General features: G+C 53.3%; 1 protein-coding gene and 1 long non-coding RNA gene across 7 annotated transcripts in view; both read right to left on the minus strand.

The window, feature by feature from the left end:
* Positions 1-902: 902 nt before the first annotated feature.
* On the minus strand, positions 903-5,133 carry LOC114219150 (uncharacterized). The gene is made up of 2 exons (XR_003611331.2): positions 2,719-5,133; positions 903-2,230 (listed from the first exon to the last, which is right to left on the minus strand). It is a non-coding gene; the product is annotated as an uncharacterized LOC114219150 (long non-coding RNA).
* A 3,506-nt stretch (positions 5,134-8,639) lies between these two features.
* Positions 8,640-26,924, minus strand: part of UBE3B (ubiquitin protein ligase E3B) — a 51,813-nt gene continuing 33,528 nt past the window's right edge. For all 6 annotated transcript variants that reach the window (XM_028116498.2, XM_028116502.2, XM_028116495.2 and 3 more), the window contains 9 exons: positions 23,217-23,393; positions 22,992-23,102; positions 20,591-20,728; positions 20,197-20,262; positions 18,458-18,516; positions 15,540-15,722; positions 14,951-15,062; positions 11,852-11,944; positions 8,640-10,838 (listed from right to left, as the gene is read on the minus strand). In XM_028116498.2, coding sequence (XP_027972299.1) covers positions 10,647-10,838; positions 11,852-11,944; positions 14,951-15,062; positions 15,540-15,722; positions 18,458-18,516; positions 20,197-20,262; positions 20,591-20,728; positions 22,992-23,102; positions 23,217-23,393 — 1,131 coding nt within the window. In that variant the 3' untranslated portion in view covers positions 8,640-10,646. The remainder of the gene's footprint in view (positions 10,839-11,851; positions 11,945-14,950; positions 15,063-15,539; positions 15,723-18,457; positions 18,517-20,196; positions 20,263-20,590; positions 20,729-22,991; positions 23,103-23,216; positions 23,394-26,924) is intronic.

Consider the following 26,924-nt stretch of genomic DNA (forward strand, 5'->3'; position numbering starts at 1 on the left):
TGGGGGTGGCGGGGTGACCTGTCCCCCACCAGATGCTCCCAAGGCACAGAGCCTTCGGCCCTCACCACTGGCCATCTGTAGCGCCCACGTCCCTCCCCCAGCAAGCAGGTGCCTTTATTTACGATCACCTTGGAAGGGTCGAACAGACATATGTTGCTAAGGGTCGTTTATACTTGTTTATAAAATTTATGGCTTCACCTCGATTACACACTGTCAAAACGGGAAGGATTGGCCCCAAAGTCTCTTGCCGCATGACTGCCTCAGACGTGCGTACATCTGTTAACTCCGTAGGAGCTGTAGAGGAAAATAAGGTTGACGATAGCTCAAAAGCTCACTGTCCCGTCACAAGGTGTGGGCAGCCCACCTCGAGAAAAGGCATCGGGGCGTGTAGGTAGAAAGGAAGGGGGTCGGGGTCTGTGGGTGGCCACTCCAGGTGGCACCAGGACCCTGCCCCCTCCTGGCCACGGACTCTCCTGGGCCAACTTCGCGTTGCCCAGTGGGAGAGGAAGAACTTGATTCTGAGGACCCTCAGGGGTCCGGCCACAGGACCCGGCAGCTGGATAGAGTTCTGAGCCTGTGGCTCTCCACCTGCAGGCTTAAGCGGGGAGAGAGAAACGTGGACTCTCCACTGCTGGGGGGATCGGAGCTAGGGACAACCTTGCGGGAGGGCAATTTGGCAACATATACGAAAGGCCTGGAAATGTGCGTCCTTATGGACTGGCGGTTCTGTGTCCGAGAATTGCTCCAAAGGAAAGATACATCGGTGAAGCCAGCAGGATTTTTTTTCACGGCAGAGCTGCTCATTACAGTGAAAAACTGGATGCTGTGTCCAACAATAGGGAGCTAATTGTCAAATAAGGAAAATACTGAACGGTAAGGGGCTCTAAGAAGCACAAAACTACTGAAATGGACGGTGTCTATTTATTACTATGGAAAGGCATCCATCTTTTAAGTGGAAAAAAAACAAACCAAACCAAACCCCAGTTATCCAATGGTATAGTACAGAATGACCTAATTCCAGAAAAAGAAATAGGTGTGTGGATATACATCACAGGAAAGAAATATGCAAGGATCTGTTCCATGTGTTAATAATGCCTCCAAATCATGGGACTATGGGTGGTTTTAACTTTCATTTTTGTCTGGGTTTTCCAACCTTTTCTTTAACAATGTATTTGGGTTGGATTTGACAGAGGCTCACTTGTGTAATAAACCTAAGTGCAGAAGAGAGAAGAAGCTGACAATTGCTTGCCATGCCTGTCATAAATCATCTACCTCTCTTGGGATGTTTGGAGTGAGAGGCGGCTGCCCTCTGGTAGCCAAAGCCACGGGGCCCGTCCAAAGTCTAGAAGCCTTGGAGAGTATGAGCCTGGTCGTTCTGTCGGAGCCGGCTGGCTGCCTGGAGCGCAGCTCCCGTGCGGTCTGAATGTGGATGCTTGGCTTCCGTTGTAGGGCAACAGAGGAGGGAAGAAAGCTGATCACAGCCCCATTGAGGATTGCCCCCCGAGGGTAATCGCACCCGCTTTTCATCCTTCTTTCTCCTCTGTTGGTTGCTGCATCTGTAACTTGTATGGGGCTTGATTTAGACAAAGGACATTCCCACTGATTACCTTATGTGGATTTTCACCGTGGATTACCACCCTACCTTCACCTGGGCACCCCAGCGGGTAGCGTGATGAGTCAGTCCAATGTGCCACAGTCAGCAAGTGGCAAAACCAGCACTCAACCTGGGGCTTCTGCGTCAAAACTCAGCTTCCTTTCCCGATTATGTTTCTGCGGGGACAGTGGACGGGCTGATCCCAGGGGTGGGAAAGAAGTGCCAATACACGGTGATTGGTAGGGGCTGCCTGGAAGGCTGTGTTAAGAAGGAGCTCGAGGCTGGGTCCCTATGCAGCAGAAGGTGCTGGTAATCCATTAGTGATGCCTCGCATGGTTTCCGATGTGTATTTGACAGCTCTGAATTCCTAGGCCAAGGCCCTCACAGATTTCAAAGACTGGGGACTTCAGAGGCACGTATGGTCTCCAGGCTTCCTGATAGTGGTCACACTGTCCTTCCCAGCTGGCCCTCAAAATGGCTCTCTCGACCCCACGGTTCCCCAAGACAGCAAACGGGCAGGACAGATTTCTCAGAGCTTCGAGGTGACACATCAGGGTCATAGATCTCCGAGGAGCACATGCGTATAAATCTAATTGATGAGTCAGCCCTGATGAGCTCGCCACCATAATTCAGAATCTGTAATTACATTTCACATTAGAGCATGCAAAGTTAAGATTAAGACCAATGAGAAATAGTGTGACACCTCCCATCTCCCAGCCAACCCCCAGCCTCTGCCACAATCGTCCCTCCCCCGCCCGCTCCTGTCAGCAGGCAGGTGTCCTAGAAGCTACATCCCTTTGGCTGTTTCTTCTCTCGGTTCCCTGTGGGGTTGCTTCCTGCTGTGCTTGGCACCAGACCCAGCCCCCCTTCCTGCGGTGCTGCATTCAGGGGAGGCAAAGTTTGTTTCGGGCGACATTTTTGAGTTTATGGTTTGCAGCGCCCTCCCACTGAAGACCCCGAAGAGCGCACCTGTAGTTGAACAACGTCAGATGGTCTTGTTGCAACAAGAGAGCACACACACCCTGGGGAAATGTGGGGTGTTTCAGGAGGAGGATTTCTTCAGCGTGTGTTGGGAGTTTTGAGGGGTGGTTCAAGGAAGAAAGGGCAGTTCTGTAGTTAGGTACCTTAGTAAATCTTATCTAGAAGGCAGGCAGGAATGATATTAAAGCTGTAATGGCAAGGCGCCTGGCTGTCTCCGTTGGTAGAGCACGCGACTCTTGATCTTGGGGTTGTGAGTTGACAACCCACATTAGGTGTAGAGAATAGTGGAAAAAAAATCTAAAAAAGAAGAAAAATCTAAACTCAACAATCTAACTGAAAAGAATAAAGCTGTAATGGAATATGCTGGAGGGTCAACAGGCATAGCCCCCAACCTCAAGGACCAGGCTTGGTGACCCACCTTGCACGCATGCATCCCCACACCCCACACCCAGGACGTGATCAAGTATTTGGTCTGGGAAGTAAATCGAGTGCTCATTATATGCCAGGTATGGGGCATGTCTGACCTCATGTAACCTGACAGCAACCCTACGTGGGAAGAATTATCAACCTCATTTTGCAGGCTTGCAAAGGTTAGGTGACTTGCCCCAGGTCACGTAAGGAAGTAGCCGGGACCAGATATGAAGTCTAATCTACTTCCAGAACCCAAATCCTTGCCACCACCCTGGGCACCAGAACAGGCTTTCGAAGTCTTAAAAATGGCAGGAACCCTCTTGTGGATATTTATATTTGGGGACCCCCTCATCCAGTTCCTCTTCTCTTCATAGTCATGCCTCAATTCCCTCTGGGGGATTTACTTTTCCCAATGGGATACAATCTCCATGGGGGGGGGTGTCTCTTGTTTTCAACACATCAGAAATGATCTTATGGGTTTCCTGTTAGTGTCTGGCTCTCCCAAAGTCGACTGTACCCTAGTGCTTAGTTAGTGCTTGGCACACAGCAGGTGCCCAACATTTACTGAATGGATAAATGCAAGACATCAGAGCCTTGCTCAGTCTTTTCTCTTTCCCTGCACTTTCCCTGAAGATTGGCATGATCGGAACGAGGATGGGTTCCTGGCTGGGGCTGAGCCCTTCCTGCCGAGTCCCGAAGAGGCTCTGCCGCCGTCTGCTCTCTAAGACCCTGAACGGCCCTGGCTCCCGCTCTGGCTCAGCTCTGGTTCTCCCATCCTTGAAACCTGCCAATAAATCCCTTCTCGGTCTCCATAAGGCAGAACCCCAGCTGATGGAAACTGTTCTCGATGGCTTCACAGTGTGAACCTGCCAGGACAAGCCACCCAGCTTGTCCACCAGGGGCCACTGCTACAGCCAGCCCAGAAGGAAGACCAAGGAACTCTGGCCATTGCTGTGGAAGCAGTGGCAAGTTCACCGTCATTATTAACATGGTTTGAGGGCTGAGGGGCAAGGCCTTCTTAGAGAAGACACCACCATCCCAAATGGATCATGGTCCCAGATGCACGAAGGAGGCGCTCTGGGCATTGACCTTGTCCTCCTTGGGTCTCTGGCTCACCTGGTGAGAAGGGTTCCGCTTGTTGGGATAGGAATGAGGAGCTAAGGAAGTGGTGGGGGAGGGTCCTGAAACTCCTGCAGCCTGCCTCTGCCTGGGGAGCTTTGATGGGGGAGGTAGAGGCAGGCTAACAGCAGAGCGGGTCCCCTTTTGCTCAGGTACACCCTCAGTCCAATCCAGCTCTTTTACCTCTGTAGCTGGGAATGGTGCTGTTCCGGAGATTGTCACCTCTCCCAGTTTTGCCAGGACTCAGGGAGACGAGAGCTCTGGGATCCTCAGCAAGTCCTTAAAAAATGTTATAGGGCCTTACCTGCAAAGTGGGTGCAATTCTGTTTCCAGCAGTCCCCTCAAGGGGAGATGGCACAGGGGTGAGCACCAGATGCAGAAAGAGACAGAACAGCTGCTGGGACTTTGCTCAATCTTGATCCCATCGTCCAGAAGGCTCTCCCACTCCTCTTTTGACTGCTCCAACTTTGGTCAGGGCTTTGGAGTGCATGGCAAACCAGGGTTCGAATCTTGGCTTTGCCACTGACAGATTCTAGGGCCTTGGACAAGGGTCTTGCTGTCTCCAAATCTCAGTTTGCCTGGCTGTGAAGTGGGCATCCTAACAGGGTGGCTCTAGGGGGCGTGATCACAGTATGTGCTCAGGCACCTCTCTTGGATTAGTTATACCTCTTCCGCCAGCCTCACAGTGAGCGCTGTAGGGCAGGGAGGTGTCCCCATTCTTCCTGGCTGTGCCTCCAGCACCTGGCGCAGCCTGTGTGTCTATTTTCGGATGAACAGAGGCAAGCCCGAACTCCCAGGCAATCTGGCTTCCCCGGGCTGGCTCCTGGCTGGGACACCCGCCAACTGCCGGGTCCAACAGGCATCATCTGTGATGGTGACAAGGCCACCCGGGCTGCAGGGCAGACCCTCACTGCCCCACACAGGTGACACTCCCTTCCCGGCACAGAGTCCCTGGGTGGGACACAAGCAGGCTGGGGAGAGGGTCACAGAGCCTGATGTTTGGTACAGGTGCCCAGAGCACGCAATGTATCAAGAGGACAAAGCGTCACTGTCATGCGCCACCCCTCCCCCCTCTCTTTGCCTTCAACTTTAGGCTCCCCTACTCCCCCTTGGGGGCCCCTCTCTCACAACCCCCTCGGTCTCTGCTTGCACCCAACGACTTCTAACCCTCCCCAGCTCTCCCACACTAGCACTCCCCACTGCACGGGGTGTCCAGCACAGATTATTCCCTGCGGCAGCAAAGCTAGTGGAGGTTGAAGGGGGCTCTGTCATCGCAGGGACCCAGGGCCGAATCCTACCTCTGGTGCTTTCTAGCTGTGTGGTCTCGTGTAAGTGAATCCACCTCTCTGAACCTCCACATCCTCATCCGCCGAAATGGACTGGTTCTACTCTGGTGCCTGGGTCCCAGGGTGGAGAACGTGAAGAACTTGTGCAGAAGGCCAAGCGCAGTGCTTTGCTCGTGGCGAAGGTCCGGGGGACAACCACTGGTTGTGGTAGGACGCCCCCATTCCTGCCCTCAGTGAGATGGGATGTGACTCCCACTGCTCACCACCTCACCTTTGGTCTGGCTACTTCCTCTGTCCCAAATGCCTCCCTTCCTGTCTCCAAAGGGCAAACCCTCTTTCCAGGTGAAGATGAAGGAACGCATCCTCTATGGCCCCCTTCTCCCTAAACACAGATGACCCCTCTTTTGACTCAGAAGCACTACTTGTCCCATTACCATGAAGACGCATTTTAGGGTATGACTCAGGCCCGTTTTTCGGGTGACAGCAAGGCTGGGAGAGGTGGTCAGAGCTCCTGCAGCCGGTGAGAGGCGGGGCTGGGCTTGGCGCCGGGGTCTGTGTGACCCCACCACCCCGAGCTGTCTGTGAGGTCATCAGGAGGGTTACTAGTATTGGAGGCGATTTTACTGATGAGGAAAGAAGGTTCAGGGAGTTGGAAACTTGTCCAGAGTCACTCAGCTGATGCAAACCAGTTTTTGATGCCAAGTTCAGGGTCTTACCCCACCTGCCTTAATGCCAGGCTGTGGCGGACTCCTGAGTCAGGAATGCAGGACCCTGGGCGCCCCCAGACCTGCTGAATCAGGATCTCCCTGGTGCCTCGTGGGCGTGTGGATGTTTGGGAAGCTCAGGTTTTGATTTCCCCTGCAGGCTTCTTTGCGGTCAGAGCAGCAGGTCACATCTTCAGTGGGGTTTTTCCTGCCATCACTGGGTGCTGTCTGGCTTTCTTGGTGGAGGGTCTGGAAAATGACACAGATCCCATCCTGGTCTACCCAAGTCTCTGAGTCTCCCTATGGCTCAGAAACCACCCAACTGCCACGGGCTGGGGAAACCGTGAAGGGAACGTGGCTACTGGTCCCAGGCTGGGGGAGAGGCTGGGCTGAAGTGCGTGGTGGAAGCTCAGGACCTGGTGAGGGCTTAGGTAAAGGAGCCAAAAACCCGCGGCTGAGGGTGAAGCCCAGCAGAAGCCCCTCAGGATGTCCTGTTAACACCTCTGGAGGCCTCCTTGCAAGAAGTCTGAAAAACAAATTCCAGAGGGGACGTCAGTTAGGTCTCTGGAATAAAATAATGGCAACAGTTACACTGGCCATGAATCACCGACTGTCCTCAGAGGGCCTGGCACAGGCCATTGCATGGTGGGAGGTACGGCCCAGGGATGCCAGAGGCCTTGTCCCCGGCCTCCCAATGAGCAGCAGAGCTGGGACGCGAACCCAGTTCCCGAGGCTCCAAGCCTGCTCTGTCCAGTGCCCTCAGAGCCCCGAGGGCTTAGGCTCCAGAGTCAGTGGCGATGCAAGCACAGGCTTGTAAAAAATGTTAGCTCTCATGATGATCATAATGAGCAAGCGACTTCATCTTGACCCTGAAGACCGTCCGGCGTCCGGGAGTGTGTGTGTGAGTAAGGTGGCTGGAGGCCACGCCAGCTGGGAACGCCTCGTGGCGTGGAGGAGGGAAAGGGCCTTCCCGCTGCTCTGCAGAAGTTCCCTGGGAGACCGCGGATGCTTTCTCACTGGCAGCAGAAGCTACTGGAAGTTGGGCCAGGGCCAGATGGACAGGCCACAGGCAGCTCCGTTTTCTTCTAGTGCAGGGTGAGCAAATGTAGGAAGAGGACTAACGTCGGATGCCGACTTGGTGCCAGGAACTGAGGGGGTGCAGGTCACATGCTCCATGTAATCCCTGTGCACCCCGGGAGTGGGCACCGAGATTCTTAGGAGGCACAGGCCGATCCCGGCCCCAAACCAGGAAGGGAGGGTTCACACGCGTCTCTGTGGTCCTGAGCCCTTGCTCGGCTTCTTGAAAAATGCACCGAACGAACCACAGTACAGTTCTTCAGCGGCTCTTTGACCTACGAAGTTTCCAGGAAGTAGGTCTGAGGCCTAAGGGAGGCCTGGATCTCCAGATGAACCAACCTCAGAGATAACTGGTCTGTCCATAACCCCGCCACACACGTTTAGCAGCGCGACGTCTGCTAAGTCAACAGGACAAAGACCGGCAGATGGCTTTGCTGCAGTCCCAAACATGGTGGAGTGTTTCTCAAACTGTGTCCGACCTCAATATTCTTAGGCACTTGCAAGTTCTGTCTGTGTACTAAAATTGTTTTCGTTTAAATAAATTAAAAAAAAAACCCACTTGTTTTTCCTAGTCATAAGAACTTTCTCTTTGCCATGATAATTTGTAAAGGCCAAAATGTCACAGAACGAGGCTTTGGATTTTTAGGTGGGAGTGTCTCACACGCTGCCGGCGTATCTGGGGAGGTTGATTCTTTTCCTTCGCCGGTATGAATGCTCCGCGTGAGAAAACCCGGCACACACAACTCCTCTTGGGTGCCCAGGCATTCTATTATAAAAGGGCCGTCAGGCTTTCAGGACTTCTTGTCTGAGTGCCTGGATTTCAACGGGCCAGCCTCCTGCTCCGACCCTCTGGGGGCTCCAGGCCGGAGACGGCTGGTGAGAACTCCCAGGAGGCCGCAGCTGCCACGGATGAGGGCAAAAACCAACTAAGGTGGAGCTGGAAAAAGGGGCCGGTTTTGAGATGGGTTTTCTGCTGAGCGTAAATGTGGGCTGAACAGAATGACACAGGGTTGTGTGTCCTGCAAGTACGATCCTCAGGGAGCAAAGCCACACAGACCCCGATGTAGCTGTAAAATTTGCCTTCATGTGTTTGTGAGTTATGTGGATGGTTTTCAATGAACACACATCTATTGTATCCGTTACTGTATAAAACACGTAATCCGGGGTGATGCCTGCCTCTGGAAAAGTGGGTGAGAGGGACAAGGGCCTGGGTGGTGCTGGAGGTGACCTGAGCTTTATCTGAAACGTGCTACCTCTCAAAACAGAACTGGAAGCGAATAGAACATTGTCAACCGCTACTAACTCTGCTTTGCCGCTGAGACTTGAGTGTCTGTTGTATTTTCCTCTGAATCGTCTTTCCACGGTGGGAGCCTATGTGCCCTTTAAGCTCCAGGAGCCCCCTCGTGAGCTACCCAGGCATGTGGTCCTAAGGCACTCCTTCTTCAGATAAACAGCAGAACACAGCCATCATGTGCTGAAGTACAAATTTAATAAAGCCTCTGATCACATTTTAATCCCTAGGTTATCTATGAAACCAACCCCCCCCCACAACTTTTTAGAGCCATCAAGAGCCATCGAGGTGTCAATGAACACCAGCCATAAAAGTACAGATGCAGTGTTTTCGAGAGTGCAGTATCTCCAGCTGTTGGAGAGAACAATTTAAGTGAAATTACAAACCACCCCTCCTCATCAAAAGAACAGATAAAGTTGGTGTCGGTGCTTAGAAGCCACTCTCTCCCCACCCCCAAGCTGGCGGATTCTTGGGTAATCAAAGTCAAGATGGAATCAAACGTCTCTGTGCAGGCTGATCGTCCTTTGGGCCCCTGCATAAACGTACAAACCTGCTCTGCGTACACGCGTGTTCTGAGGAGGTCTTCAAAGGAGTCGAGTATTTAAAGTGGCAAATCCACAGAATCAGAGGTTACTAACAAATCTTAAATAATAATAATAAATTCCTGTCTTTAAATTCCTTGCCATCTTTCCATCAAAGTAAAACATAAACTCTGTTTTCCAGAAGCCCGGGGGCTCTAAGGGAGCCAGGCTTGGGCCCGGGCAGGACACGGCACCCAGCTGTAACCCTCTGAGGGAGGCCATGGAGATAGGTCTTGCCCGCTTTGCTGCCAACATGAAGGTTTTTGCCAGAAGGTGCTCTGCTGCTTGGTAGAAAGCTGCAAGCCCCCAGCCAGCTCCACAGAGCAGAGGAGGGACCAGGCACTCCTGGCTTCAATCTTGGTGGTGGGGATGCATAAGGAGCTTGACGAGGGGGGTGAGGGTTGATGGCTGTCAACACAGACCGTGGACATGGGCTTTGTCTCAATTCCCTGGATCTAGAATAAAGTTCTCATGATAAGGGGGAAGAATGAGGGCAGAGGAGCACAACGGGTTGGAAGAGAAAACGAAGTAAAAAAACCAAAAACCAAAAAACCCAGAGTTCCCTCAGCCCTTTGAGCGTCTGTCAAGTGCAAAGGGCTCCCGGTTCCCCGTGCTGAGGAAAAATGAGCGGCAAGACCCAAGTTTCTTGGGATTTTACCATCAATAGGGGGAGGCCACTGCCCCAACAGGCTGGGAGACTCGGCTAGTGTTTTGTTCCTTACTAGACAAAAGCAGGGCAAACAAGCAGGGGGAAGGCAGCTACCCCCTAATCAGCAGGCTTTGGGGAACAGCCAGCGCCCTCTGGAAATGGAGCTGCTCTTAAGGGCCAACAGGTATTTTTTTCTCCCCAAGCCAGGATGCCAATGTGAACGCACGAGACAGGATCAAGCCAGTGGGGGCCTCCTGGCAGCTTGGCCTGAGGAGTGGGGGAGGGGCACCGCTGCCGCACAGAATGCGTGGTTTCAAGGTGGGGGCAGTGCCCGAACGTCCCGGGCTCCGCAGCCTTCCTGGCAGGCACCTCTGCTTCCCTGAGGAGCAGGTGGGCCTGTCTGCAGAGAGGCCGCTGTGGACGGGACGGAGGCAGAGACTTTGTCGAGTGCATAGAGGCTTGGCAAGGCCTTACCTGAGAAGAGAGTTTTCAGAAACAGAAGGAGAGCGTCTCACCCGTAGTAGGCTTTGGGCACTCAGGACCATATTGCGAAAACCACTCTGGACCCTTGGAGTTCCTGGGGCTTGTTCATGCACAGCTCACTCACAAATTTAAAGAAAAGACTCACCAAAAAACCAAACTATCAAAAGGAGAAGGCCCTCTGTGGTCACAGGCCTGGGCTTCAGACCCCGGAAAGTAGGAGAAAAGGATCAGTGTGGGCGGAACCTGGAGGTTTATTCTCAACACCCTTCCCATCAGTGTCACCTGGAGAATGCTATGGAGTCATCATGTGCGTCCCAAGTAGTTGAGGCCACAGGGGAGCCTCATGGCTATAGAGAGTGAGAGGTCACCCGGCCTGTTGGGTCACCCACTCCCAGGGTGACCCCGCCCCCTGGAGCTGAAGGTCCCTGGGACCCCAGGAGCCGGCCAGGGCAGGTGGCGGGAGTGGGGAACTAGGAGAGCTCGAAGCCCGTGTTCATGCTGATGGCATAGCGCAGCTTCTCCCGGAGGACGCTCTTCTTGCTGTAGTTAGGCAGCTTGAGCAGGTTGAAGCAGGTGGAGGAGGTGGGCAGACGGCCGCCCGGCTCCCGCTTGCGGATGGTGAAGAAGCCCCGGAGGACACTGCCCAGGGTGTCCCCCGTGTCCTGCAAGCACACACCACAACCTTGGGTGGGAGGCACCTGGCGAGGGAGCCTGGGTAGGTGCCAGAGCAGGTGACCCAGGAGAGGACCTGGCTAGCCTCGGGGCCGAGCAGAACGGCCAGGCCAGTGAGAGCACACTGCTGCTTGAGGCCGCCCTGGAACGGAGGCCCCTGGCCCTGAGTGCTGAGCACAGCAGCAGCAGCCCCAGCAGCCCAGTCCTGCACGGGGGACCCCTGTTAGGTAAGCGCTCAGAAAGAGGACCTTCGGGTTAACTGCTAGTTATCGCTTAACTGATTCTCAAAGAGCCAGACTACTGTAAACATACTTCAGGTACAAAAACATGTCTAAATGCAGCCTCCCATTTCCTCCCGCCAGCGTGTGGCCCATGGCAGACTGTAATGTGGGGCAATCTTCCTTAAGTAAGGGGACTGAGGGTTGTCTGGTGTCACACGAGTGACGTGGAGGCCAGACTGCAGCATCCGGAGAGGCAGCTACACTCAGAGGCCGCTGGGTTTTTGCAAGCAGGGGAGAGGGGCTGAGACGCTGAACAATGGCTACTATTGGAGCCCCCCTTCCACGGAGCATGATAACCCCGGAGGCATCTGTTCCCCCTTACAGACGAGGAAATGAAGCGGCCTGCCAGATGTGAAGGGGCAGCACACAAGCCCTCGCCTGCCCCATTCCTAAGCCAGTGTCCTTAGCCCCCTCCCACACTGCCTCTCAGACCTGGAGCCCCGGCCAGGCCACCAGCTACTAAAACCACCCCCAGGTACCCTTTCCTGAGGGAATAAAGAGAAAGGGACCTCCGAGAGAGCTGAGGCCAAAGAACAGCCCGAGTCCAAGGGCATCCTCTGGGGGCCTGACTGCTCTCCTGGCTGGAGGGCTGTGGAACCTTCGCACCTGGCTCCCAGGAGCTGCGCTGCCTGCCCGGCGGACACAGACCAGGTAAAGGTTCTACCCAGTGGGCACAGCAAACCACCACCAAGAGCAGCTGACTCTTCCCCCAGCAGTGGTACCTGATCATCTGACACTTCGACACAGCGGATGGAGAAGGGAGGCTTGAGGTAGGCGAATCCCAGGAGCGGGGGCCTGGAACAGCTGGTCACAAACTGCAACACAAGGCAGATCGAGGGGCCAGACTGGGGCTCTTGCTCCCTCAGCAACGGGCCCCTGGCAGGCGAGCTGCATGTTTTTTGCTTTCTCCAGTCATAGTATGACAGGAGGGTGACCACAGACCGTGCATTCAGCCCAAGAACTGGTATACGTCTCATGTCTCTCTTAAGGGTGTTGTTCTTGAAGGTTAAAACACATGAAAGCCACACCAGCAGATGTGACCAGTCATTTGTGCGTGCCAACCCAGGGGCTGGTGGAGAATGGGCAGCTGAGTTCAGGAACAACACAAACTCCCCCTCCACGGGACTGATCTCGGTGGGACTGGCATGCAGGCCTTTGCTTCGAGAGACACCATGCATGGGAGCACTGGGTAGAGGGAGACGGCGGTGCCCCCAACGCGTGGCACAGGAGAGAGGGCCCCAATCCCCTGGCACCTGGCTTCCTGCTCGGCTTCCTAGCCAGCCGGGGGGAGGTGTGCAGGTGCATTCCCCCGAGCACCCTGGCCTGCTGCGTCACAGAGCAGTCTCTGTGAGCTTGGCTCCTGGGGGCCCCTCCCTGACAGACGAATCTGCCCTCAGCATGCAGACAACAATCAGGTGTCCCGCGCCAGCAAGACTGAGGGGCACACCAATGCGCCAGACACCCGGAATGGGGCCCATGGGCAGCCAGCCATGCTCCCTAGCTACACTCCTGGGATTCCTTGCCTCTCCCAGATGGCAGCACCTGGGTTATTTCCCCATACGTGCTAGCTTGTATCTGCACAGAGAACTCGGACCGACTTAGAAATCCAAGTGATAAACCTGCAGAGGGAAGTCCGAAGAAACCATTTGCGTTTTAGAACTGAACATGAGCTACAAACACTCTCCCTTCTCCAGGGGATGTACGGGCCTGCTACTAAAGCACCCAGCTGTGCTTCAAAATTCCACAGCAAGCTGAGTGTTTGGGTCTTAATATAATAAATGTTACCACTGAAACAGTGTTCTAAATGGTGTCCAAAGAGTTTTGGTGTGGCAGGTTTCAGAAACCATTTTTACACCCAGTATCGATGTTACTGTCCAGTACAGTTTATTTTCCACCAGCTGAAGCACAGCAGCAGCTCCTATTAAGAAAGCAGGGCTGAGGACTGTGCTGAGCGCTCTGGGACCCGGCTTCACCTCATCACTCCTTGGAAGCTGTGTGATCTGCTCCGTTTTAAGGATGAGAAGACAGACCCAGAAGAGCCCGTGCCTATCCCAATTCAGGCCGCTCAGACCTGCTGTGTGCCGCAAGCCAGGGCTGGTCTATGGAGGGAGTGGTGCTTTCATCCCCCGGGGACGGGAGGCCGAGGGGCAGAGAGCACAGGAAGCTGCCATCTGCTCGCGTTACAGCTAAAGCAAGCACAGTCAGGTGCACTCCCGTACGAGGGCTGTGTCTTCCACCTGACTCTGGGGCCTGTCTGCAGGAACTGCGGGTCTGGACACCGGCTATCCAGAGACACAAACATGCCCGCTGTGTGGGACAGACTGCACAGAGTTAGGAGACATGGACTCTCTCCTCTTTCCAGGAGAGGCAGAGGAGCGGTTTTAGAGGCCGGCAGGGAGTGTTTTGCCTATAAGAGGCGCTGCTGGAAAATCAGAATTGATTCTCTTAAGAATTTCTGGAATTAGGGGCGCCTGGGTGGCTCAGTCGGTTGAGCGACTGCCTTCGGCACAGGTCATGATCCTGGAGTCCCGGGATCGAGTCCCGCGTCGGGCTCCCTGCTCAGCGGGGAGTCTGCTCCCTCTGACCCTCTCCCCTCTCATGCTCTCTCTCTATCTCATTCTCTCTCTCAAATAAATAAATAAAATTAAAAAAAAAAAAAGAATTTCTGGAATTATGTCTACCTGCCTACCCCAACTCCTTTGAAACCTGTAGGGATGGCCCGGGCATTTCTGCCTCTAGGAGTGATGGTCTCCTTGATGGGAATGAACTCTCCTCAGAATGACAAACCAAGGAGAAAGAAAACCTGCTGCCATTTCAACTGGTGGTGATACTGTTCATGTTGCCTCAACAACCAAGGTCACTGGAGACCATTCTAGAAACCCAAATGTCCAAAGGAAAATATTTCAAGGTACTTAAATCTACCCCCAGAATATGGCAAAGTGTTCAGGATAAAATATCAAATAGAAGAGCGGGTGGCAAAGTGAGGATTCCGTCTTTATAAAAATACACAGGTATGTAACAAATACACAGACAAGTGTGTATGTCATCCAGGGTCCTATAAAAGGCTTTGCCAACGTCAGTAACAGGAAACAACACGGTGTCGTCGGAGGGAATGTTTTGAACGTTTACAACTTTAAAGACACCGGTATAAGGGAACTGGTTAATGTCAGCCACTCTGTTTGCAAAAATACACATTGCTATCAGCCTACTCAATCACGTGTGTTTTACGGGGACATTGTATGTGTGGTACTGCATATTTCACACCACTGAGGAAAAGGTACACAGAGGCAGTCCCTGGAGAGTAGGAATGGAGATTGTTCAAAAGTTTCCTTGTCTGGGGACGCCTGGCTGGCTCAGTTGGTGGAGTATGTGACTCTTGATCTTGGGGTTATAAGTTTGAGCCCCACGTTGGGTGCAGAAAGTACTTAAAAATAAAAAAAAATAAAAAAAAATTTGCTTGTCTGTATTTTAAGGTAATAAACACCATTTGCTTCTATAAGGAAGGAAGAAACGAGATGTGAGCAAGGCCAGCACCAGTGAAGGGGAAGACGGAGTGCTGAGCCCAACGAGCTCAAGCCCATGCAGGCCTGTCTCTGCAGAGGGGTACGCAGCAGCTCCTGGGCCCACATGACTCAGTCTCACCCCGAGCCTGTCTGTTTACTGCTTGACCTACCATGGAGGCGGCCTAGGGGAGAGAATATGCTGATGATAGGAGGTCCTCTTGATAATTTTACTTTTTCCCAGTATAAATTATTACATCAAGTGTCCTCTAGGTTTATGAGAATATCTATGAACGCATATCTAGGTAACATATAAAATACCTTCAGAAACATGGCTCTCTCGTCGGGAGTGAAGTCAGAGGCCAGAATATCCCAGAGCCAGATGATGACCCTGTGACTTCCATGAAAGCCACCGTAGTACACCGTGTGCTTCCTGAAAACAATGCAGACAATGGGCTCAGCCACACATTCCAATGGGTGCTTACAGACACAGGCAGGGACGGAACTTAGCCAAGTGGCACAGCCAACTCTGGCAGGCCTGGGTGACTCCTGAACTTCTCAGGGCAGAAGTTCACGCCTTCGTAACCCACGTCCCTGGAAGCTAAGACGGTGGGGAGCTCAAGAGCCGGCCCTGAGACTCCCGAATAGGAGCTAACAAGAGCTCCTGCACTGCCATTTCCCAGAACTCTGGAGAGCCCAGCAGTCCTTGACACCGGCTTAAACTCTACTTCCACTTTTTAGTCTCTAGGCAGACAAGTGGGGGATCTTTTATTTCAGAGCGATTCACCCAGTGATCAGGAAGGCGCACACTTGGAGGTGGGCTTCTGAAACAGAAGGAGCCCAGCAAGGGGGCAGCTTGCTTTCCAGGAGGCTGAAGATTTCACCCCCCCTCCCCACCTTCGCTCCTTACTTTAAATCTTCCAGATCAATCTCAGCATTGTCACCGGAGATGAGACGCTGTAGCTCAGGGGTTGAGAACATCCGAGTCCACTCGGGCTTGATAATGGAGCGGAATCCGCTAATGAGGGCAGCTGTCTGGTTTTTTATTTGGGTGTGCATCCGAAAATGTGCCATCAAATGGATGTAGCTAATCCTGTTGCCAACAGGAGAAAACAGTGGGAATTAGGAGGCCAGGCTAGGCTGTTACCAGTGGGCTGAAAGATGAGTCTAGTCATTTCTGGACCACTTAACAAAAACACCAGTGGTACCAGGGCACTTCACCAGAATGACGGTGAGGACAACGGTGATGATGATGATGGTAATGCTAACCTTCCTGAATGGCACGCTAGGTGCCACTGTGTAGGTGTTCACTCCTCCCCCAAACCCAGGTAAGGAGAGGACCCTTTCTCAGTACAAAAAGTACGGCTTTTTGGACTTTTATTTAATTTCATCCAATTAAGAGAGAACTCTGTCCTCTAGTAAGCTTTAAAATGGAGAGGGGCGCCTGGGTGGCTAAGTCATTAAGCGTCTGCCTTCGGCTCAGGTCATGATCCCAGAGTCCTGGGATCGAGCCCTGCATCAGGCTCCCTCCGTGGGAGGCCTGCTTCTCCCTCTCCCACTCCCCCTGCTTGTGTTTCCTCTCTCCCCGTATCTCTGTCAAATAAATAAATAAAATCTTTAAGAAAAAAAAAATGGAAGAAAAACGGCTGCATGATGAAACCTCCATCAAAGCCTTGCTAATCTGGACCAAGACTGGAAGCCATGCAAAGTAAGCCTGCAGAAAGCTGTGACCAAATGCAGCTGGCTTACACTTAGGTTCAAAGGGGAAGTCAGAGCACTAACAACAGTTCCGAGCAGATGGGTCTTCTGGGCCTGCTTTACTGAGTGCAATGACCTCATCTACGACTGTAATACAATGCAAACCTTTCGAACAGGTTAAATCCAGGCTTGCTAGCATGGCTGATTTCTTAGCAAAGTACCTGAGCCCAGCCCAGGTACAACCCCCCAAATCCCAAATTAGCACAGTCCAAATAAAAATTTTACCCCACAGTGCTCAGACCTGAGTTTCTAACCCTGAAAATATGCCTATTTAAAAAAATTATCCAGCAGCAGACTTGCACATCGAGATACTTATATACAACTTTTTCCATTATTGATACCCCTTTCATACACACTTCGAAGCAGGTTGCTGATATTGTCCCATTTTACCAAAAGAGAGAGGGGGACTTTGGAGGACTTTCCCATTTAACAGAAAGTGCAAGATCAAGTATCACTCCTAAGGAGGGCGGAATAGGCGTTTCCAGGCCTTTTAAGACCGTCTGTCGAACCGAATCCCCTTGCCCTTACGCTGAGTTGTTTTTTGTTTTTTTTAAAGATTTTTATTTATTTATTGAGAGAGAGAGAGAGAGAGGGCACAAGAGGGAGGAGGGTCAGAGGGAGAAGCAGACCCCCTACTGAGCAGGGAGCCTGATGCGGGACTCGATCCCGGGACTCCAGGATCAGGGCCTGAGCCGAAGGCAGCTGCTTAACCAACTGAGCCACCCAGGCGCCCCACGCTGAGGTTTTTGCTGAGAACGTGTAAGTTTGTGAAGTGGCTTTCACACAGGTCCAGGCAGGAGTCTCACTCCAGCACAGGCTGCACTGGCCCGCTGCCTCTCGCTGTGATCCATGCCGCTTCCACCATCACCCTCGTGCCACGCCCAGCAAAACACAGCCGATCTGGGGGTGGCGGGCTCTATGGGACATGTTACACAGCTGACACTGGGGACGTTCACTGCTCTCCTTTACTGAGGCCCCCCCTTTGAGCCAGACATCCTGAAAGGTATTTTACACGCATGAGCTCACAGAAGCCCTCTGAAGGGATGGTTTCTAGGCACACGGCAGGGAGCAACAGGATGCGGTGGCCCTGCTGACACCCCCCGGCAGCACCTCCCCACCTGAGCTCCCGGCTCTCTTCTCTGTTGTCCAACTAATGACCCGGGGCCAGGAGTCAAAACTGGTGTCTTTCAATCCTGAGAAGAATCAGGCCCATTCTTCTGACCACACTGACAGTCTAAATCAAAGCTCCGCAAGCATGCAGACTGCCCCAACCACCTGCCCCAAGACGGGCAGGAGGCTCGGGCTGCAATGTGCATCTGATCCAAATGACTCACCAGGTGGGACTGAGCTCTCACTTGTCACTGGGAGAGTCATGCTCAGATTAACAGTTCAGATGCTCAGCTGAGCCTGGCGGCAGGAGAAGATTGATAGATTGACAAAAGGGCCAATATCTACTCCTCATGCCAGGTTCTACGGTTTTAATTAGGTGAGAATAGTGCGGGTGGAGACAGTGCATTAAGGAGTTTTGCTTCTAGGGACCAAAGAGGTTGACATTTATGATAGATTTCTAAAAGCCTGTTATCTGTGACAATAGCTGCTGGGCCTCCGAGTCCTCCCACGTCTAAGGACCTGTCTGTGGCATTTGAATTCATCACTGTGTCTTCTCAAGAACAGCATTTTATACAACTGCCACATGCTATCATTCCAAAATGATCTGCCCCTCCAAGGTGTCCTTCTGCCTCTGTGCCCTCTGGGTTCAGGACTACGTGCCCGAGCGGCTCAGAATCCATTTGTCTGCATCTTGAGCCATCATTAAATTCCTAGGAGCACTGTGGCCTGGGTGGCTCTGACCTTAGATGTGCTACTGCAAAAAATAAATTGTCAATTCTTATTTTGCAAATCGAATTTAATACAATTTTGGCCTATGAACTGTAACCAGTAAATTCCATTATGATATTTATGGCCTCTTTGTACTTCAATCTATCTTAATAAATTCTCAAAGTAAGACCGGAGAGCCAGAATGAAGTCTTTTTCAAGTGCTGACCTTAAAAATCTAATTGCTATACTCACTTATTTTCATTCGTAACAGGAATGGTCTTCCCTCCAGGAATCAGTTCATGGCAAACAAGCTGGGGGAGAAGATGGGGCGCAATTACTCGAGAGAATTCTAATGGGAAAATAAGGCTTCCTGAAGATGAAAGGGCCCGACGCCAACGTCCATAATAATGACAGAATGAAGATGGGACGTGTATGGGAATAATCATTTTCACAAGAAGCCAGGGCTTAAATATCAACAAGCAGACCCTGCACAATCAGTATGGAAGGTTTCTTCTCTTCCGACCCTCATGCAGACATTTGTACTAAGGCTTAAAGACATCATAGAGGGGACCATGTTTGCATTATGAGCACAGTTAAACAGATGTTGGTACAGCCGTACCCTGGAATGGTATGGTACCATTTCTGGAAAAAAAAATGATATAGGTGCCCCGGGAGAAAAGTCTGAAAACACATGACACATTAACAGTGGTGCTCTCCTGGCACTGATCCTATAACTGGTTTTTTCATGTTCTGTGCTCATCTCATAGCAGAATCTGTGATTACCAGTTTGCGTTACTTTTATCATCAAAAGAGAAAATTCTGAGGAAGGCTCAAAATCTGATTAAAGATTTGAAGACCACAGAAGTATTTTCCTCAACTTCAGGCATTTCTGGGGGTCACCTGAAAATCAAAGAATGCATAATTTTAAAGCTAATTTTAGCGGAAATTCTACTAATAGAATATCCTGGGTCTCTGATGATGAAGAAAGGAGCGATTGTGGCCTCTAGTCCCAGCGCTAACAACACCTTGGGGCAACCGGAGGACCCTGAAGCTGGAAGGGCCTTTGGCAAGCCCCTGGCCTGGTGTTTCCCGGAAAGGGCTCCAGGGAGTGCCTCGTCCACGCGCTATTACTTGGAAAGCCTCGGAGAATCGCTTTGTGGGAAGGCGGAGGTTCTTCCCTCACAGGCTCTGCAGAGCACTCACACACCAGCGTGCTCAGGGCTCCCTGCAGGAGCTCACAGTGTCACGCTGCTCCCAGCCAGGACTCACACTCACGAGAGGTACTTTTGTGAGAGAAGAGAAGCGGGGCTCGGGGAGACGAGTGACCTCTCGGAGGCGATGCAGGCTCGGCCCCAAGAAGCCAGCTCTGCACGAGGCAGCTCTAGGTCCGGTTTCTCCCGCAGCCCTCAGAACACGGGCGCACGGAGGCTCACGCAGGTGTCCGCTGGGACAGCACTGGAGGGCGCAGAGGGCACTTCGGGGAAAAGCCAAAAGGCAAACTCTGGCAGGAGACTTCTCCGCTGCCACAGTGTCCACTGTCTTTTCCTCCTGCTCTGCTCTCCATGATGAGCAAGAGCAAGGCCTGGATTCTGTTCGAGGCACTTCTCGGGCGGCTTCTTCCCCTCTGCAAGTCACAAGCCTCCGTGTGTGACAGCTAATCCTCACCATGGCAACAAAAAGCAACGTTACAAATGGGGAATTAGAACTTCCATCAGGAAGGACCCTAAGTGCGATCTAAGCAGAGCAGGGTCTCTGTGGGGAGCTCTCCGAGGGCCAAGCAGGCAAAGGCCAGGTCAACTGGGAACGGGAGGGGGAACGCCCCCCCTGGCTGGTGAGGCGGGAGTAGGGGGATGGGCGAGGGAGCCAGACACCAGAGGACAGCCAGCCTCGGTTTGTGGACCTTCTCCTGGGGAAAACACCAAGAGCAGGGCAGGTCCCAGGAAGCCAGTGGAGGGCGGCAAAGAATCGCTGAGCCACAGAGGCCGACCTACCTGACCCATGACGTCCTCGTCGTACGACAGAGTCAGGCCCAGGTCAGCAATGTCCCCGTCGTAGCGCTAATGCAACAGAGAAAGGGCGAGTGTTGGGACCCAGGCGGGCCATATCCTTGAAAGCTTTAACCACTCCCCCCCCCCACAACACACGATGCTGCATGGGCAGGACCACTATGACTGCCACTCAGCCTGAAGCAAAGAGAAAGGCCACTCATCACCGTGAGGAAGGAGGTAGGAATGGCCAGAAGGGGACGTGGGGGCCCATGGTGGCTACAGAGCAGCCCCTGCCCCAGAGCAGGAAATCGCCTCCCACCACACGAGAACCCCGAGGCCTTCACTTCACTGAGTTTCCACCAGCCTGCAGCGATGCCTGCCGCCATGCCACACTGACCTTAATGGAAGTGAGGTTTTTATAGAACTCTGAGTCCAGCGAAGGAAGCTCATCCACAGAACTGTAGAAGATACTGTGGTGGTGCCCGAGCAGCTGGCTCAGGAAGAAGGACGCGAAGGGCACGTCCACCACAATTCCCTGCAAGAGGAGAGACGGAAGCTCGCCGTCTGCCATGCGGGATCCCACCTCAGGGACCTGGTCAGGATGGCTCAGGCTGCAGAGGGGCTTCAAGGGCGTCAAGAACATCTTGAGGCGCTTCATAAACTTTTGAGGTGGAGACCAGTACCTCCCACCACTTGCACACCATCAAGTGCCTCCGAGGGACATCACGGTCCAGCAGTTAAGGGCACAGGCTTTGGAGCTACACAGCTCAGGGCTCCAGTCCCAGCTGCACTGCTGCCTGGCTGCAGGATGCCGGCTCTCCCCCTCTGTAAATGGGGACCGGCAGAGCCTCCCAGTGTTCAGGTTTAAATGAGCAGGGTGGAGAGGAACGCAAAGCATCGGCTCTCACTTGGAGACAGGGCAGGGGAAGCCTCCAGGAGAGAGACCTATCTAGGCTAGACCTGAGGAGCACAAGGGCTCTCTACAAGAGGCCCACAGGCATGCCCCGGGGTGGGGGGTGGGGAGCACAGAGCTCTCTGGCCACAGCACAGTGTTTGAAGGAGGAGAGGCGAGGGATAAGGGCCAGATGGGGGGTGGAGGCTTCCTGAAGTCTGAACTCTATGCAGAGGGCAGCAGGGAGCCCCAGGGGGGCTCTAGGCAGAGAAGTGTCAGGTTTGTACTTGGCGTGGGGAACGGACCGGAGGAGGACAGGAGGCAGGGAGGGATGCAGCAAGAAAACCATTGCAGAACACTGGGGAGGACGGACAGATTGTTCTAGCTGGAGAGAAGTATGCAGGTCAGAGAGATTTAGAAGGGACAGGGGCTCAGACTCGATGACGGCCCATCTCAGAGGACTGCGAGGGTTACATGAGTTAATACATGCTGCCCCTCACACGGGGCCCAGCATGTCCTAATTTCTCTCTGCACTGTTACTGCTGGAGAAGGAGACAGACGCTGGGTCCAGGGAACGGGGGAGCACATTCACAGAAGCCATGAAGTCATGCTTCTCGGCTGGCCCAACTCTTCTGGACATAGCACAGCTACACGTTTAAAAGAGAAATGTGGCATGTAGCCAGGTACATCCTCATGGGATTTCTTTTCTAAATGGGAAATCAGCTGAAATATGGTCTCCATTTGCAGATGTGGAAACAAACACAGAAAAGGAGCCCAGGACCCCCACCCAGTCTAGGGCAGGAGGCAGCCTGAGGGAGCCTGGGCAGGGATGCAGAGGGGGCATCTGATCTCACGCTGGCCAGGGACTGAGGCCATGAACACAGAGAGAATGCGTATGCTCGCCCCCAAATGGCCTCTTTCCCTCCCTCCCTCCACTGGCCCCAGCCACCAGCTCTGCCGTCGGAGGGCACCCTGCCTTCCCTAGGGTTTGTGATGGGTGAGAGATGAGTGCTGCTCAGGCACTCTTGGAGCCCATTGTGAAGGCCACAAGCTCCTGCTGTAGCTTTCCTTCCTGCCTGGGGAGCAGAACCCTCAGGGTGGGGGCCAAAGCCCCCTGGAGGGAGTTCTGCCGGCCTGGCTCGCAGTGGACAGGGATCGGGAGCTGTGTGGGCCTCACCTGGGGCCTGCCCCAGTCCACGCCGCCCTGACCCCACGAGACCGACGAGCCGGGCACCATGGGGGGGGGGGGGTCTTCCCTATCTTCGCTCATTTACGATCTACAGCAACCCCATCACGTAGCTTTTATCACCCCTACTCCCTCCGACCAGAACGAGGGCCTACAGAAATAAATGCGACATGCTCGCAGTCATACGGCTAGCCGGGGACAGCCAGTCTCGACCAGCAGCTGGGGGCACTGTCCTGCGGTCCTGTTCTGGCTCATAGGCAACACTGAGACGCCTGCGGCTGGCTCTGAAGCACTCACTCCAATTACAAAAGATTTAGGGAAACAGCTGTAACAACTAACACGCCCCACAAAATGCTGCCCTCCTACAACGGGACCAGGCCAGCCTGGGTTTGAATTTGGGTTCTACCGCTTAACTAGCACTGAGAGTCTGGACCAGTGACTTCTTGAAGCCTTGGTCCTGTCACCGGCAGGTAAACGGGGCAGCAGCAGCCTGGCCACAGGACTGGGCGGGTGGGTGAAATGACATACCCCGTGGAAAGCACCCAGTATTTCTGTCCAGTAATTGTGGGTGCTGTCCGCTTTCTCGGGCTCCCTCCTAATGACAGCGCCTTTATGTAGGTGGGCCCCGCCACGACACCACGCACCAAGTCCCCGGGGCTTCTAGCATCTTGTTTCCCGCCCCCCCCCCCCCCACGGTGCGCCGCTCCTGCATGTGCCTACCTCGTACACGGCCTTCCCCAGCATCTTGCCCACAAATTCAAAGAGCTGCAGGTAGTTCTCGTGAATGTAGGACGTGGGCGAGGGGTAGAGCCTCTCGTCCCCGCTGGTTGTCTGCAAGGGAGAAGAACGGAGAGAGGCAGGGAGCCTGCGTGCCCAGCCCTTTGCTTCTCACTCGTCACCGAGAATGTGGCTGCCGTCGGCCCCGCTCCCGCTCCCCTTAAATACCTTGAACAGATTGAGTGCTGGGTCGAACACCCTCTTGATGATTTCCTCCAAGAACTCCTTGAAGACACCGTCCTGGTCAATGCCTGCCTCGTCCACCCCGAGGTCGTTGACGAACTTGACGCGGATGACGCCCTTCATGGCGTGCTGGGAGAGCTGCCGGAGTTGCTCATAGCCGTCCTGCCGAGGCCAGAATGGCAGCCCGTCAGGAGGGGGAGGCCCTCTGCCTAACTCGGCTGCTGCTCCACAGTTCCGGCTCCCCTGTGTGAAGCCTTCCTGGCGTAACTACTAAACACCCAAGTCAGGACGTGGGGTGTGGGGATGGGCAGTTCTCACCCATTTTTAAATGGGCTGGTTAAAAGGAAAACTCATTTTGGGGACGGGACTCCACTGCTCTGTGGCAAGGGGAGGCTGCCCTCGAGATGATGCAGAGCACGGAGATGGGGAAACCAGACAAGATGAGCTGCAACAAGCTCCTGGCCGTCAGACAAAGGATGGAAGTAATGGCGACAAGATCCCACCCTATTTTAATGCAAAGACTAGCTTATTTAGTTCATGGTAAAAATCAGTCAAACTCAGACCCCTATGAGATAAAAATAAAAATACGCCCCACCCCTCAACTCCTGGTCTCTTTCCCCAGATCATGAAAGGCCTGGGTGAGTCAGGCTAAGGAATTTAGGGTCCACCCTGAAGGACAGCAGGGAGCCACAGAAGAGTCCAGGCAAGGAGAGACATGACTGGCTTTCTCAGAAAGATCTTTGTTGGCGGCAGAGCAGAGAGATGGCAGGGACAAGGGTGCAGGAGTGATGCTGGGCCCACACAAGGCAAGGGCAGCGGGGAGAAGCCCAGCACACTCTGGTTGGCAGCCAGCCGGCAAGGCATGCAGCCATCCAGCACCCCCCATGCAGAACTCGAGGACGCGACTTCAGAGTTCTTGTATTCAATTATATCGTTTAGTCCGCCTCTCAATTCTAATCTGTTGAGGTCTTTAGGCTCCTGGTTCTGTTTCTGGCATCAGCAAGCTGCTCAGGTTTTTGTTCTCGAGGAGTGACTGCCAGAAGCAGTGCTGAACAAGACAGCGACCAGGGAGGAGTCTTCCGGTCCAATACGAGGAGCCCCATCTTGGGGGTACAATCGCGCTCTTTAGATACTGTTGTGTAAGGGGCAAATCAACTGCAATATCCTACTGAGGCCACCCTGCGGGTCTCCCTCCCAGTCACAGCCATGGTACCAACAGACATTCCGCTAACACGAGACAGACCATGTCCACAGCAGCCACCTGCCTGCCAATGACAGCCCTTGTCACAAAGCACAGGGGCCAGACTGGTAAGAACTGCTTTGGGGAACTCTTGCCACCTTCCTGCTGATCATATTTCCCTCGTGATGCAAAGGACTGTCCCCTGGTGGCTCCTGATCTTATTCTGGGGTTAAGCTCCCAAGTTAGAGAGCCAATAATAACCATCTGTGAAAGGCAGAGGCTTTGGGTGTGCAGTCCTGAGAAGCACCTGAGAAGTGGAAGTTTGAGAACCACCAAGTGAGATGAAAAGCAGCGGAACACAGGAAGTCAGCATGCAGCTGCAGCGGAATGGTCATTCTGCCTACATTTATGGTAATTATCTTGGCACAGAGTCCAGGATGGGTGGAGAATTCCAGCATGTTCTTGCTTGCCTGCAGGACTTCCTCCATTCTGCTCTGAAATGATGCCTCCCTAAGCTGACTTCACATTGGCAGGGGTGTCAGGATCACGCAGATTAAATGAGATGGTGTTACGCGCAAGCACTTAGCATGTGGCCGCACACATGGCAGGTGCTTAAGGAATGTTCGTTGGAGGTGAATCTCGCTTTTTCTTTATCAGCCCCACATTGGCCTTTTCTTCGAAGAGCTGGAGAGAAGAATTTGCCAGCTGCCTCCGCTGACAAACTGCCTGCTGCGCCCACTGAGCACAAGCGTCACTACACAAGAACTGGATCGGTGTCCTTCCTTCTGGAAGGTGAGTGGGAAGAGGGTATCCCTCTTCCCCACTGCAGCTCAAACAGCAGAGGCAGAGGACTCTGACCTGGGGATGAGAGCCCAGCTCTCCCACTGAGACCCGAGTGAACGTGACTGTGAATCTTAACTTCTCTGGCCTCAGTTCCGCCTTTGACCGAAGGGACAGGGCTGGGCAGAGGATGTCTTACGGTTCCTTCCAGACCTGAGATGCTAGGGTCCCAGCCCCAGTTTAACCCTCTGTGAGGGGAAGCTTTCTTGCAAGACTTCAGACTAACACCTGCAAGGGGAATACTGAAGCGCCATCTTCAATAAAACCACAGAAAAGGAGACTGAATAAAAGGCCAGAAGAGCATAGGTGTGTCTAATATCAGCTTTTTGATGCCCCCTTGTGTCCAAATCAAGCAAATGCCACTGGGCTCTCCTCACAACCAAGCTAGCAGGTAATGAGAACTAGGGTGACTGAGTATGTGACCCTCTCCTCCTCCTAGTTCAATAGGAACAACAGTAATCTGTGTCATGACAAGACAGACTCTAATGGAATAGAAAAAGAAAAGTGGGCTTGGCCAAGAACCTGAGACAGACACCCCTCCTGTGACACCCTGAGAGCCGTGTTTGACACAGCAGGCCCAGGGTAACCAGGACGTGTGGTGAGTCTCCCACAAACAATGACACTTAAGGAGGGAGCCGGGGACTCCGTCACTCTCAGGACACATACCAGTCTCTACCACCACAGCCTTCCTGTTGGTGCCGGCCACGTCTGAGAGGGACTGGGGACCCTAAGTGACAGGGGAGGAGCATCCAGATCCAAGAAGGAAAATGCTGGAGAAGGGTGTTTCCAAATACAACTGGGCTTTTATCTCTTTGAGTCAGAGCAAAGCCTGCAGACTGGTGGCCCACAGGATGGATTCGCTGGGTCATCTAACCTTCCAGACACTTCACAAAACCCCAGTCATTCACAACATAAAAGCCCCCTGGCCTGCTCTTAAAAACCCAGAGCAGGGTGCCTGGGTGGCTCAGTTGGTTAAGCATCTGCTTTCGGCCCAGGTCATGATCCCGGGGGTCCTGGGATTGAGTCACATGTCAGGCTCCTTGCTCAGTGGGGAGTCTGCTTCTCCCTCCCCCTCTGATGCTCCCTCCCTACTTGGGTTCTCTCTTTCTGCCTCAAATAAATGAATAAAATCTTTAAAAAACAAAAAAACCCCAGAGCATAATGGAGCCTGATTTCACACACAGAAGTTGTCAGGTGGGATGGAGAGGAGGTGCCAACCCCACCCTACTGCTCGTCAACCCTGAGGCTGGATGTCAGGTGTCATCTGCCCACTCATGAGAGGGGCTCTTTTTCTTACAGAGTTATCTATGCTGAGGGCTGTGTTTCAAGAAGAGCAGGAGGGAGCAGCGGAAGTGAAGAATATTCCTATTGTTTCGCGTGCAAACAAGATGCTCCTGTGCGGACATACTCAGCCACCTTGACCCATTCCCATGACCAGGGGGGTCCCTGTAGGCACTTAAGTTTCTTCTACTTTTAAGAATGTCAAAAGCATCATCTGGTTAACACACGCTGCCTCTCCCCAGCAGACCCCAGTGTCAATCGCCAGTGTTCAGGGGAACTAAAAGCAGCTCTGCAGGAAGGAGCAGGAATGCCCCAAGGGGGAGAAATGAAAATGTGGGGGAGGGGATGGGGAGGAAGGGCTGCTGCCAGTGCCATTTGCTGGTGGCTGGCTA

This window comes from Eumetopias jubatus, unplaced genomic scaffold, assembly GCF_037043125.1.
Source record: "Eumetopias jubatus isolate StellerSeaLion01/CBP00866 unplaced genomic scaffold, mEumJub1_p1.0 scaffold_16, whole genome shotgun sequence".
In the NCBI taxonomy this organism is placed as follows: domain Eukaryota; kingdom Metazoa; phylum Chordata; class Mammalia; order Carnivora; family Otariidae; genus Eumetopias; species Eumetopias jubatus.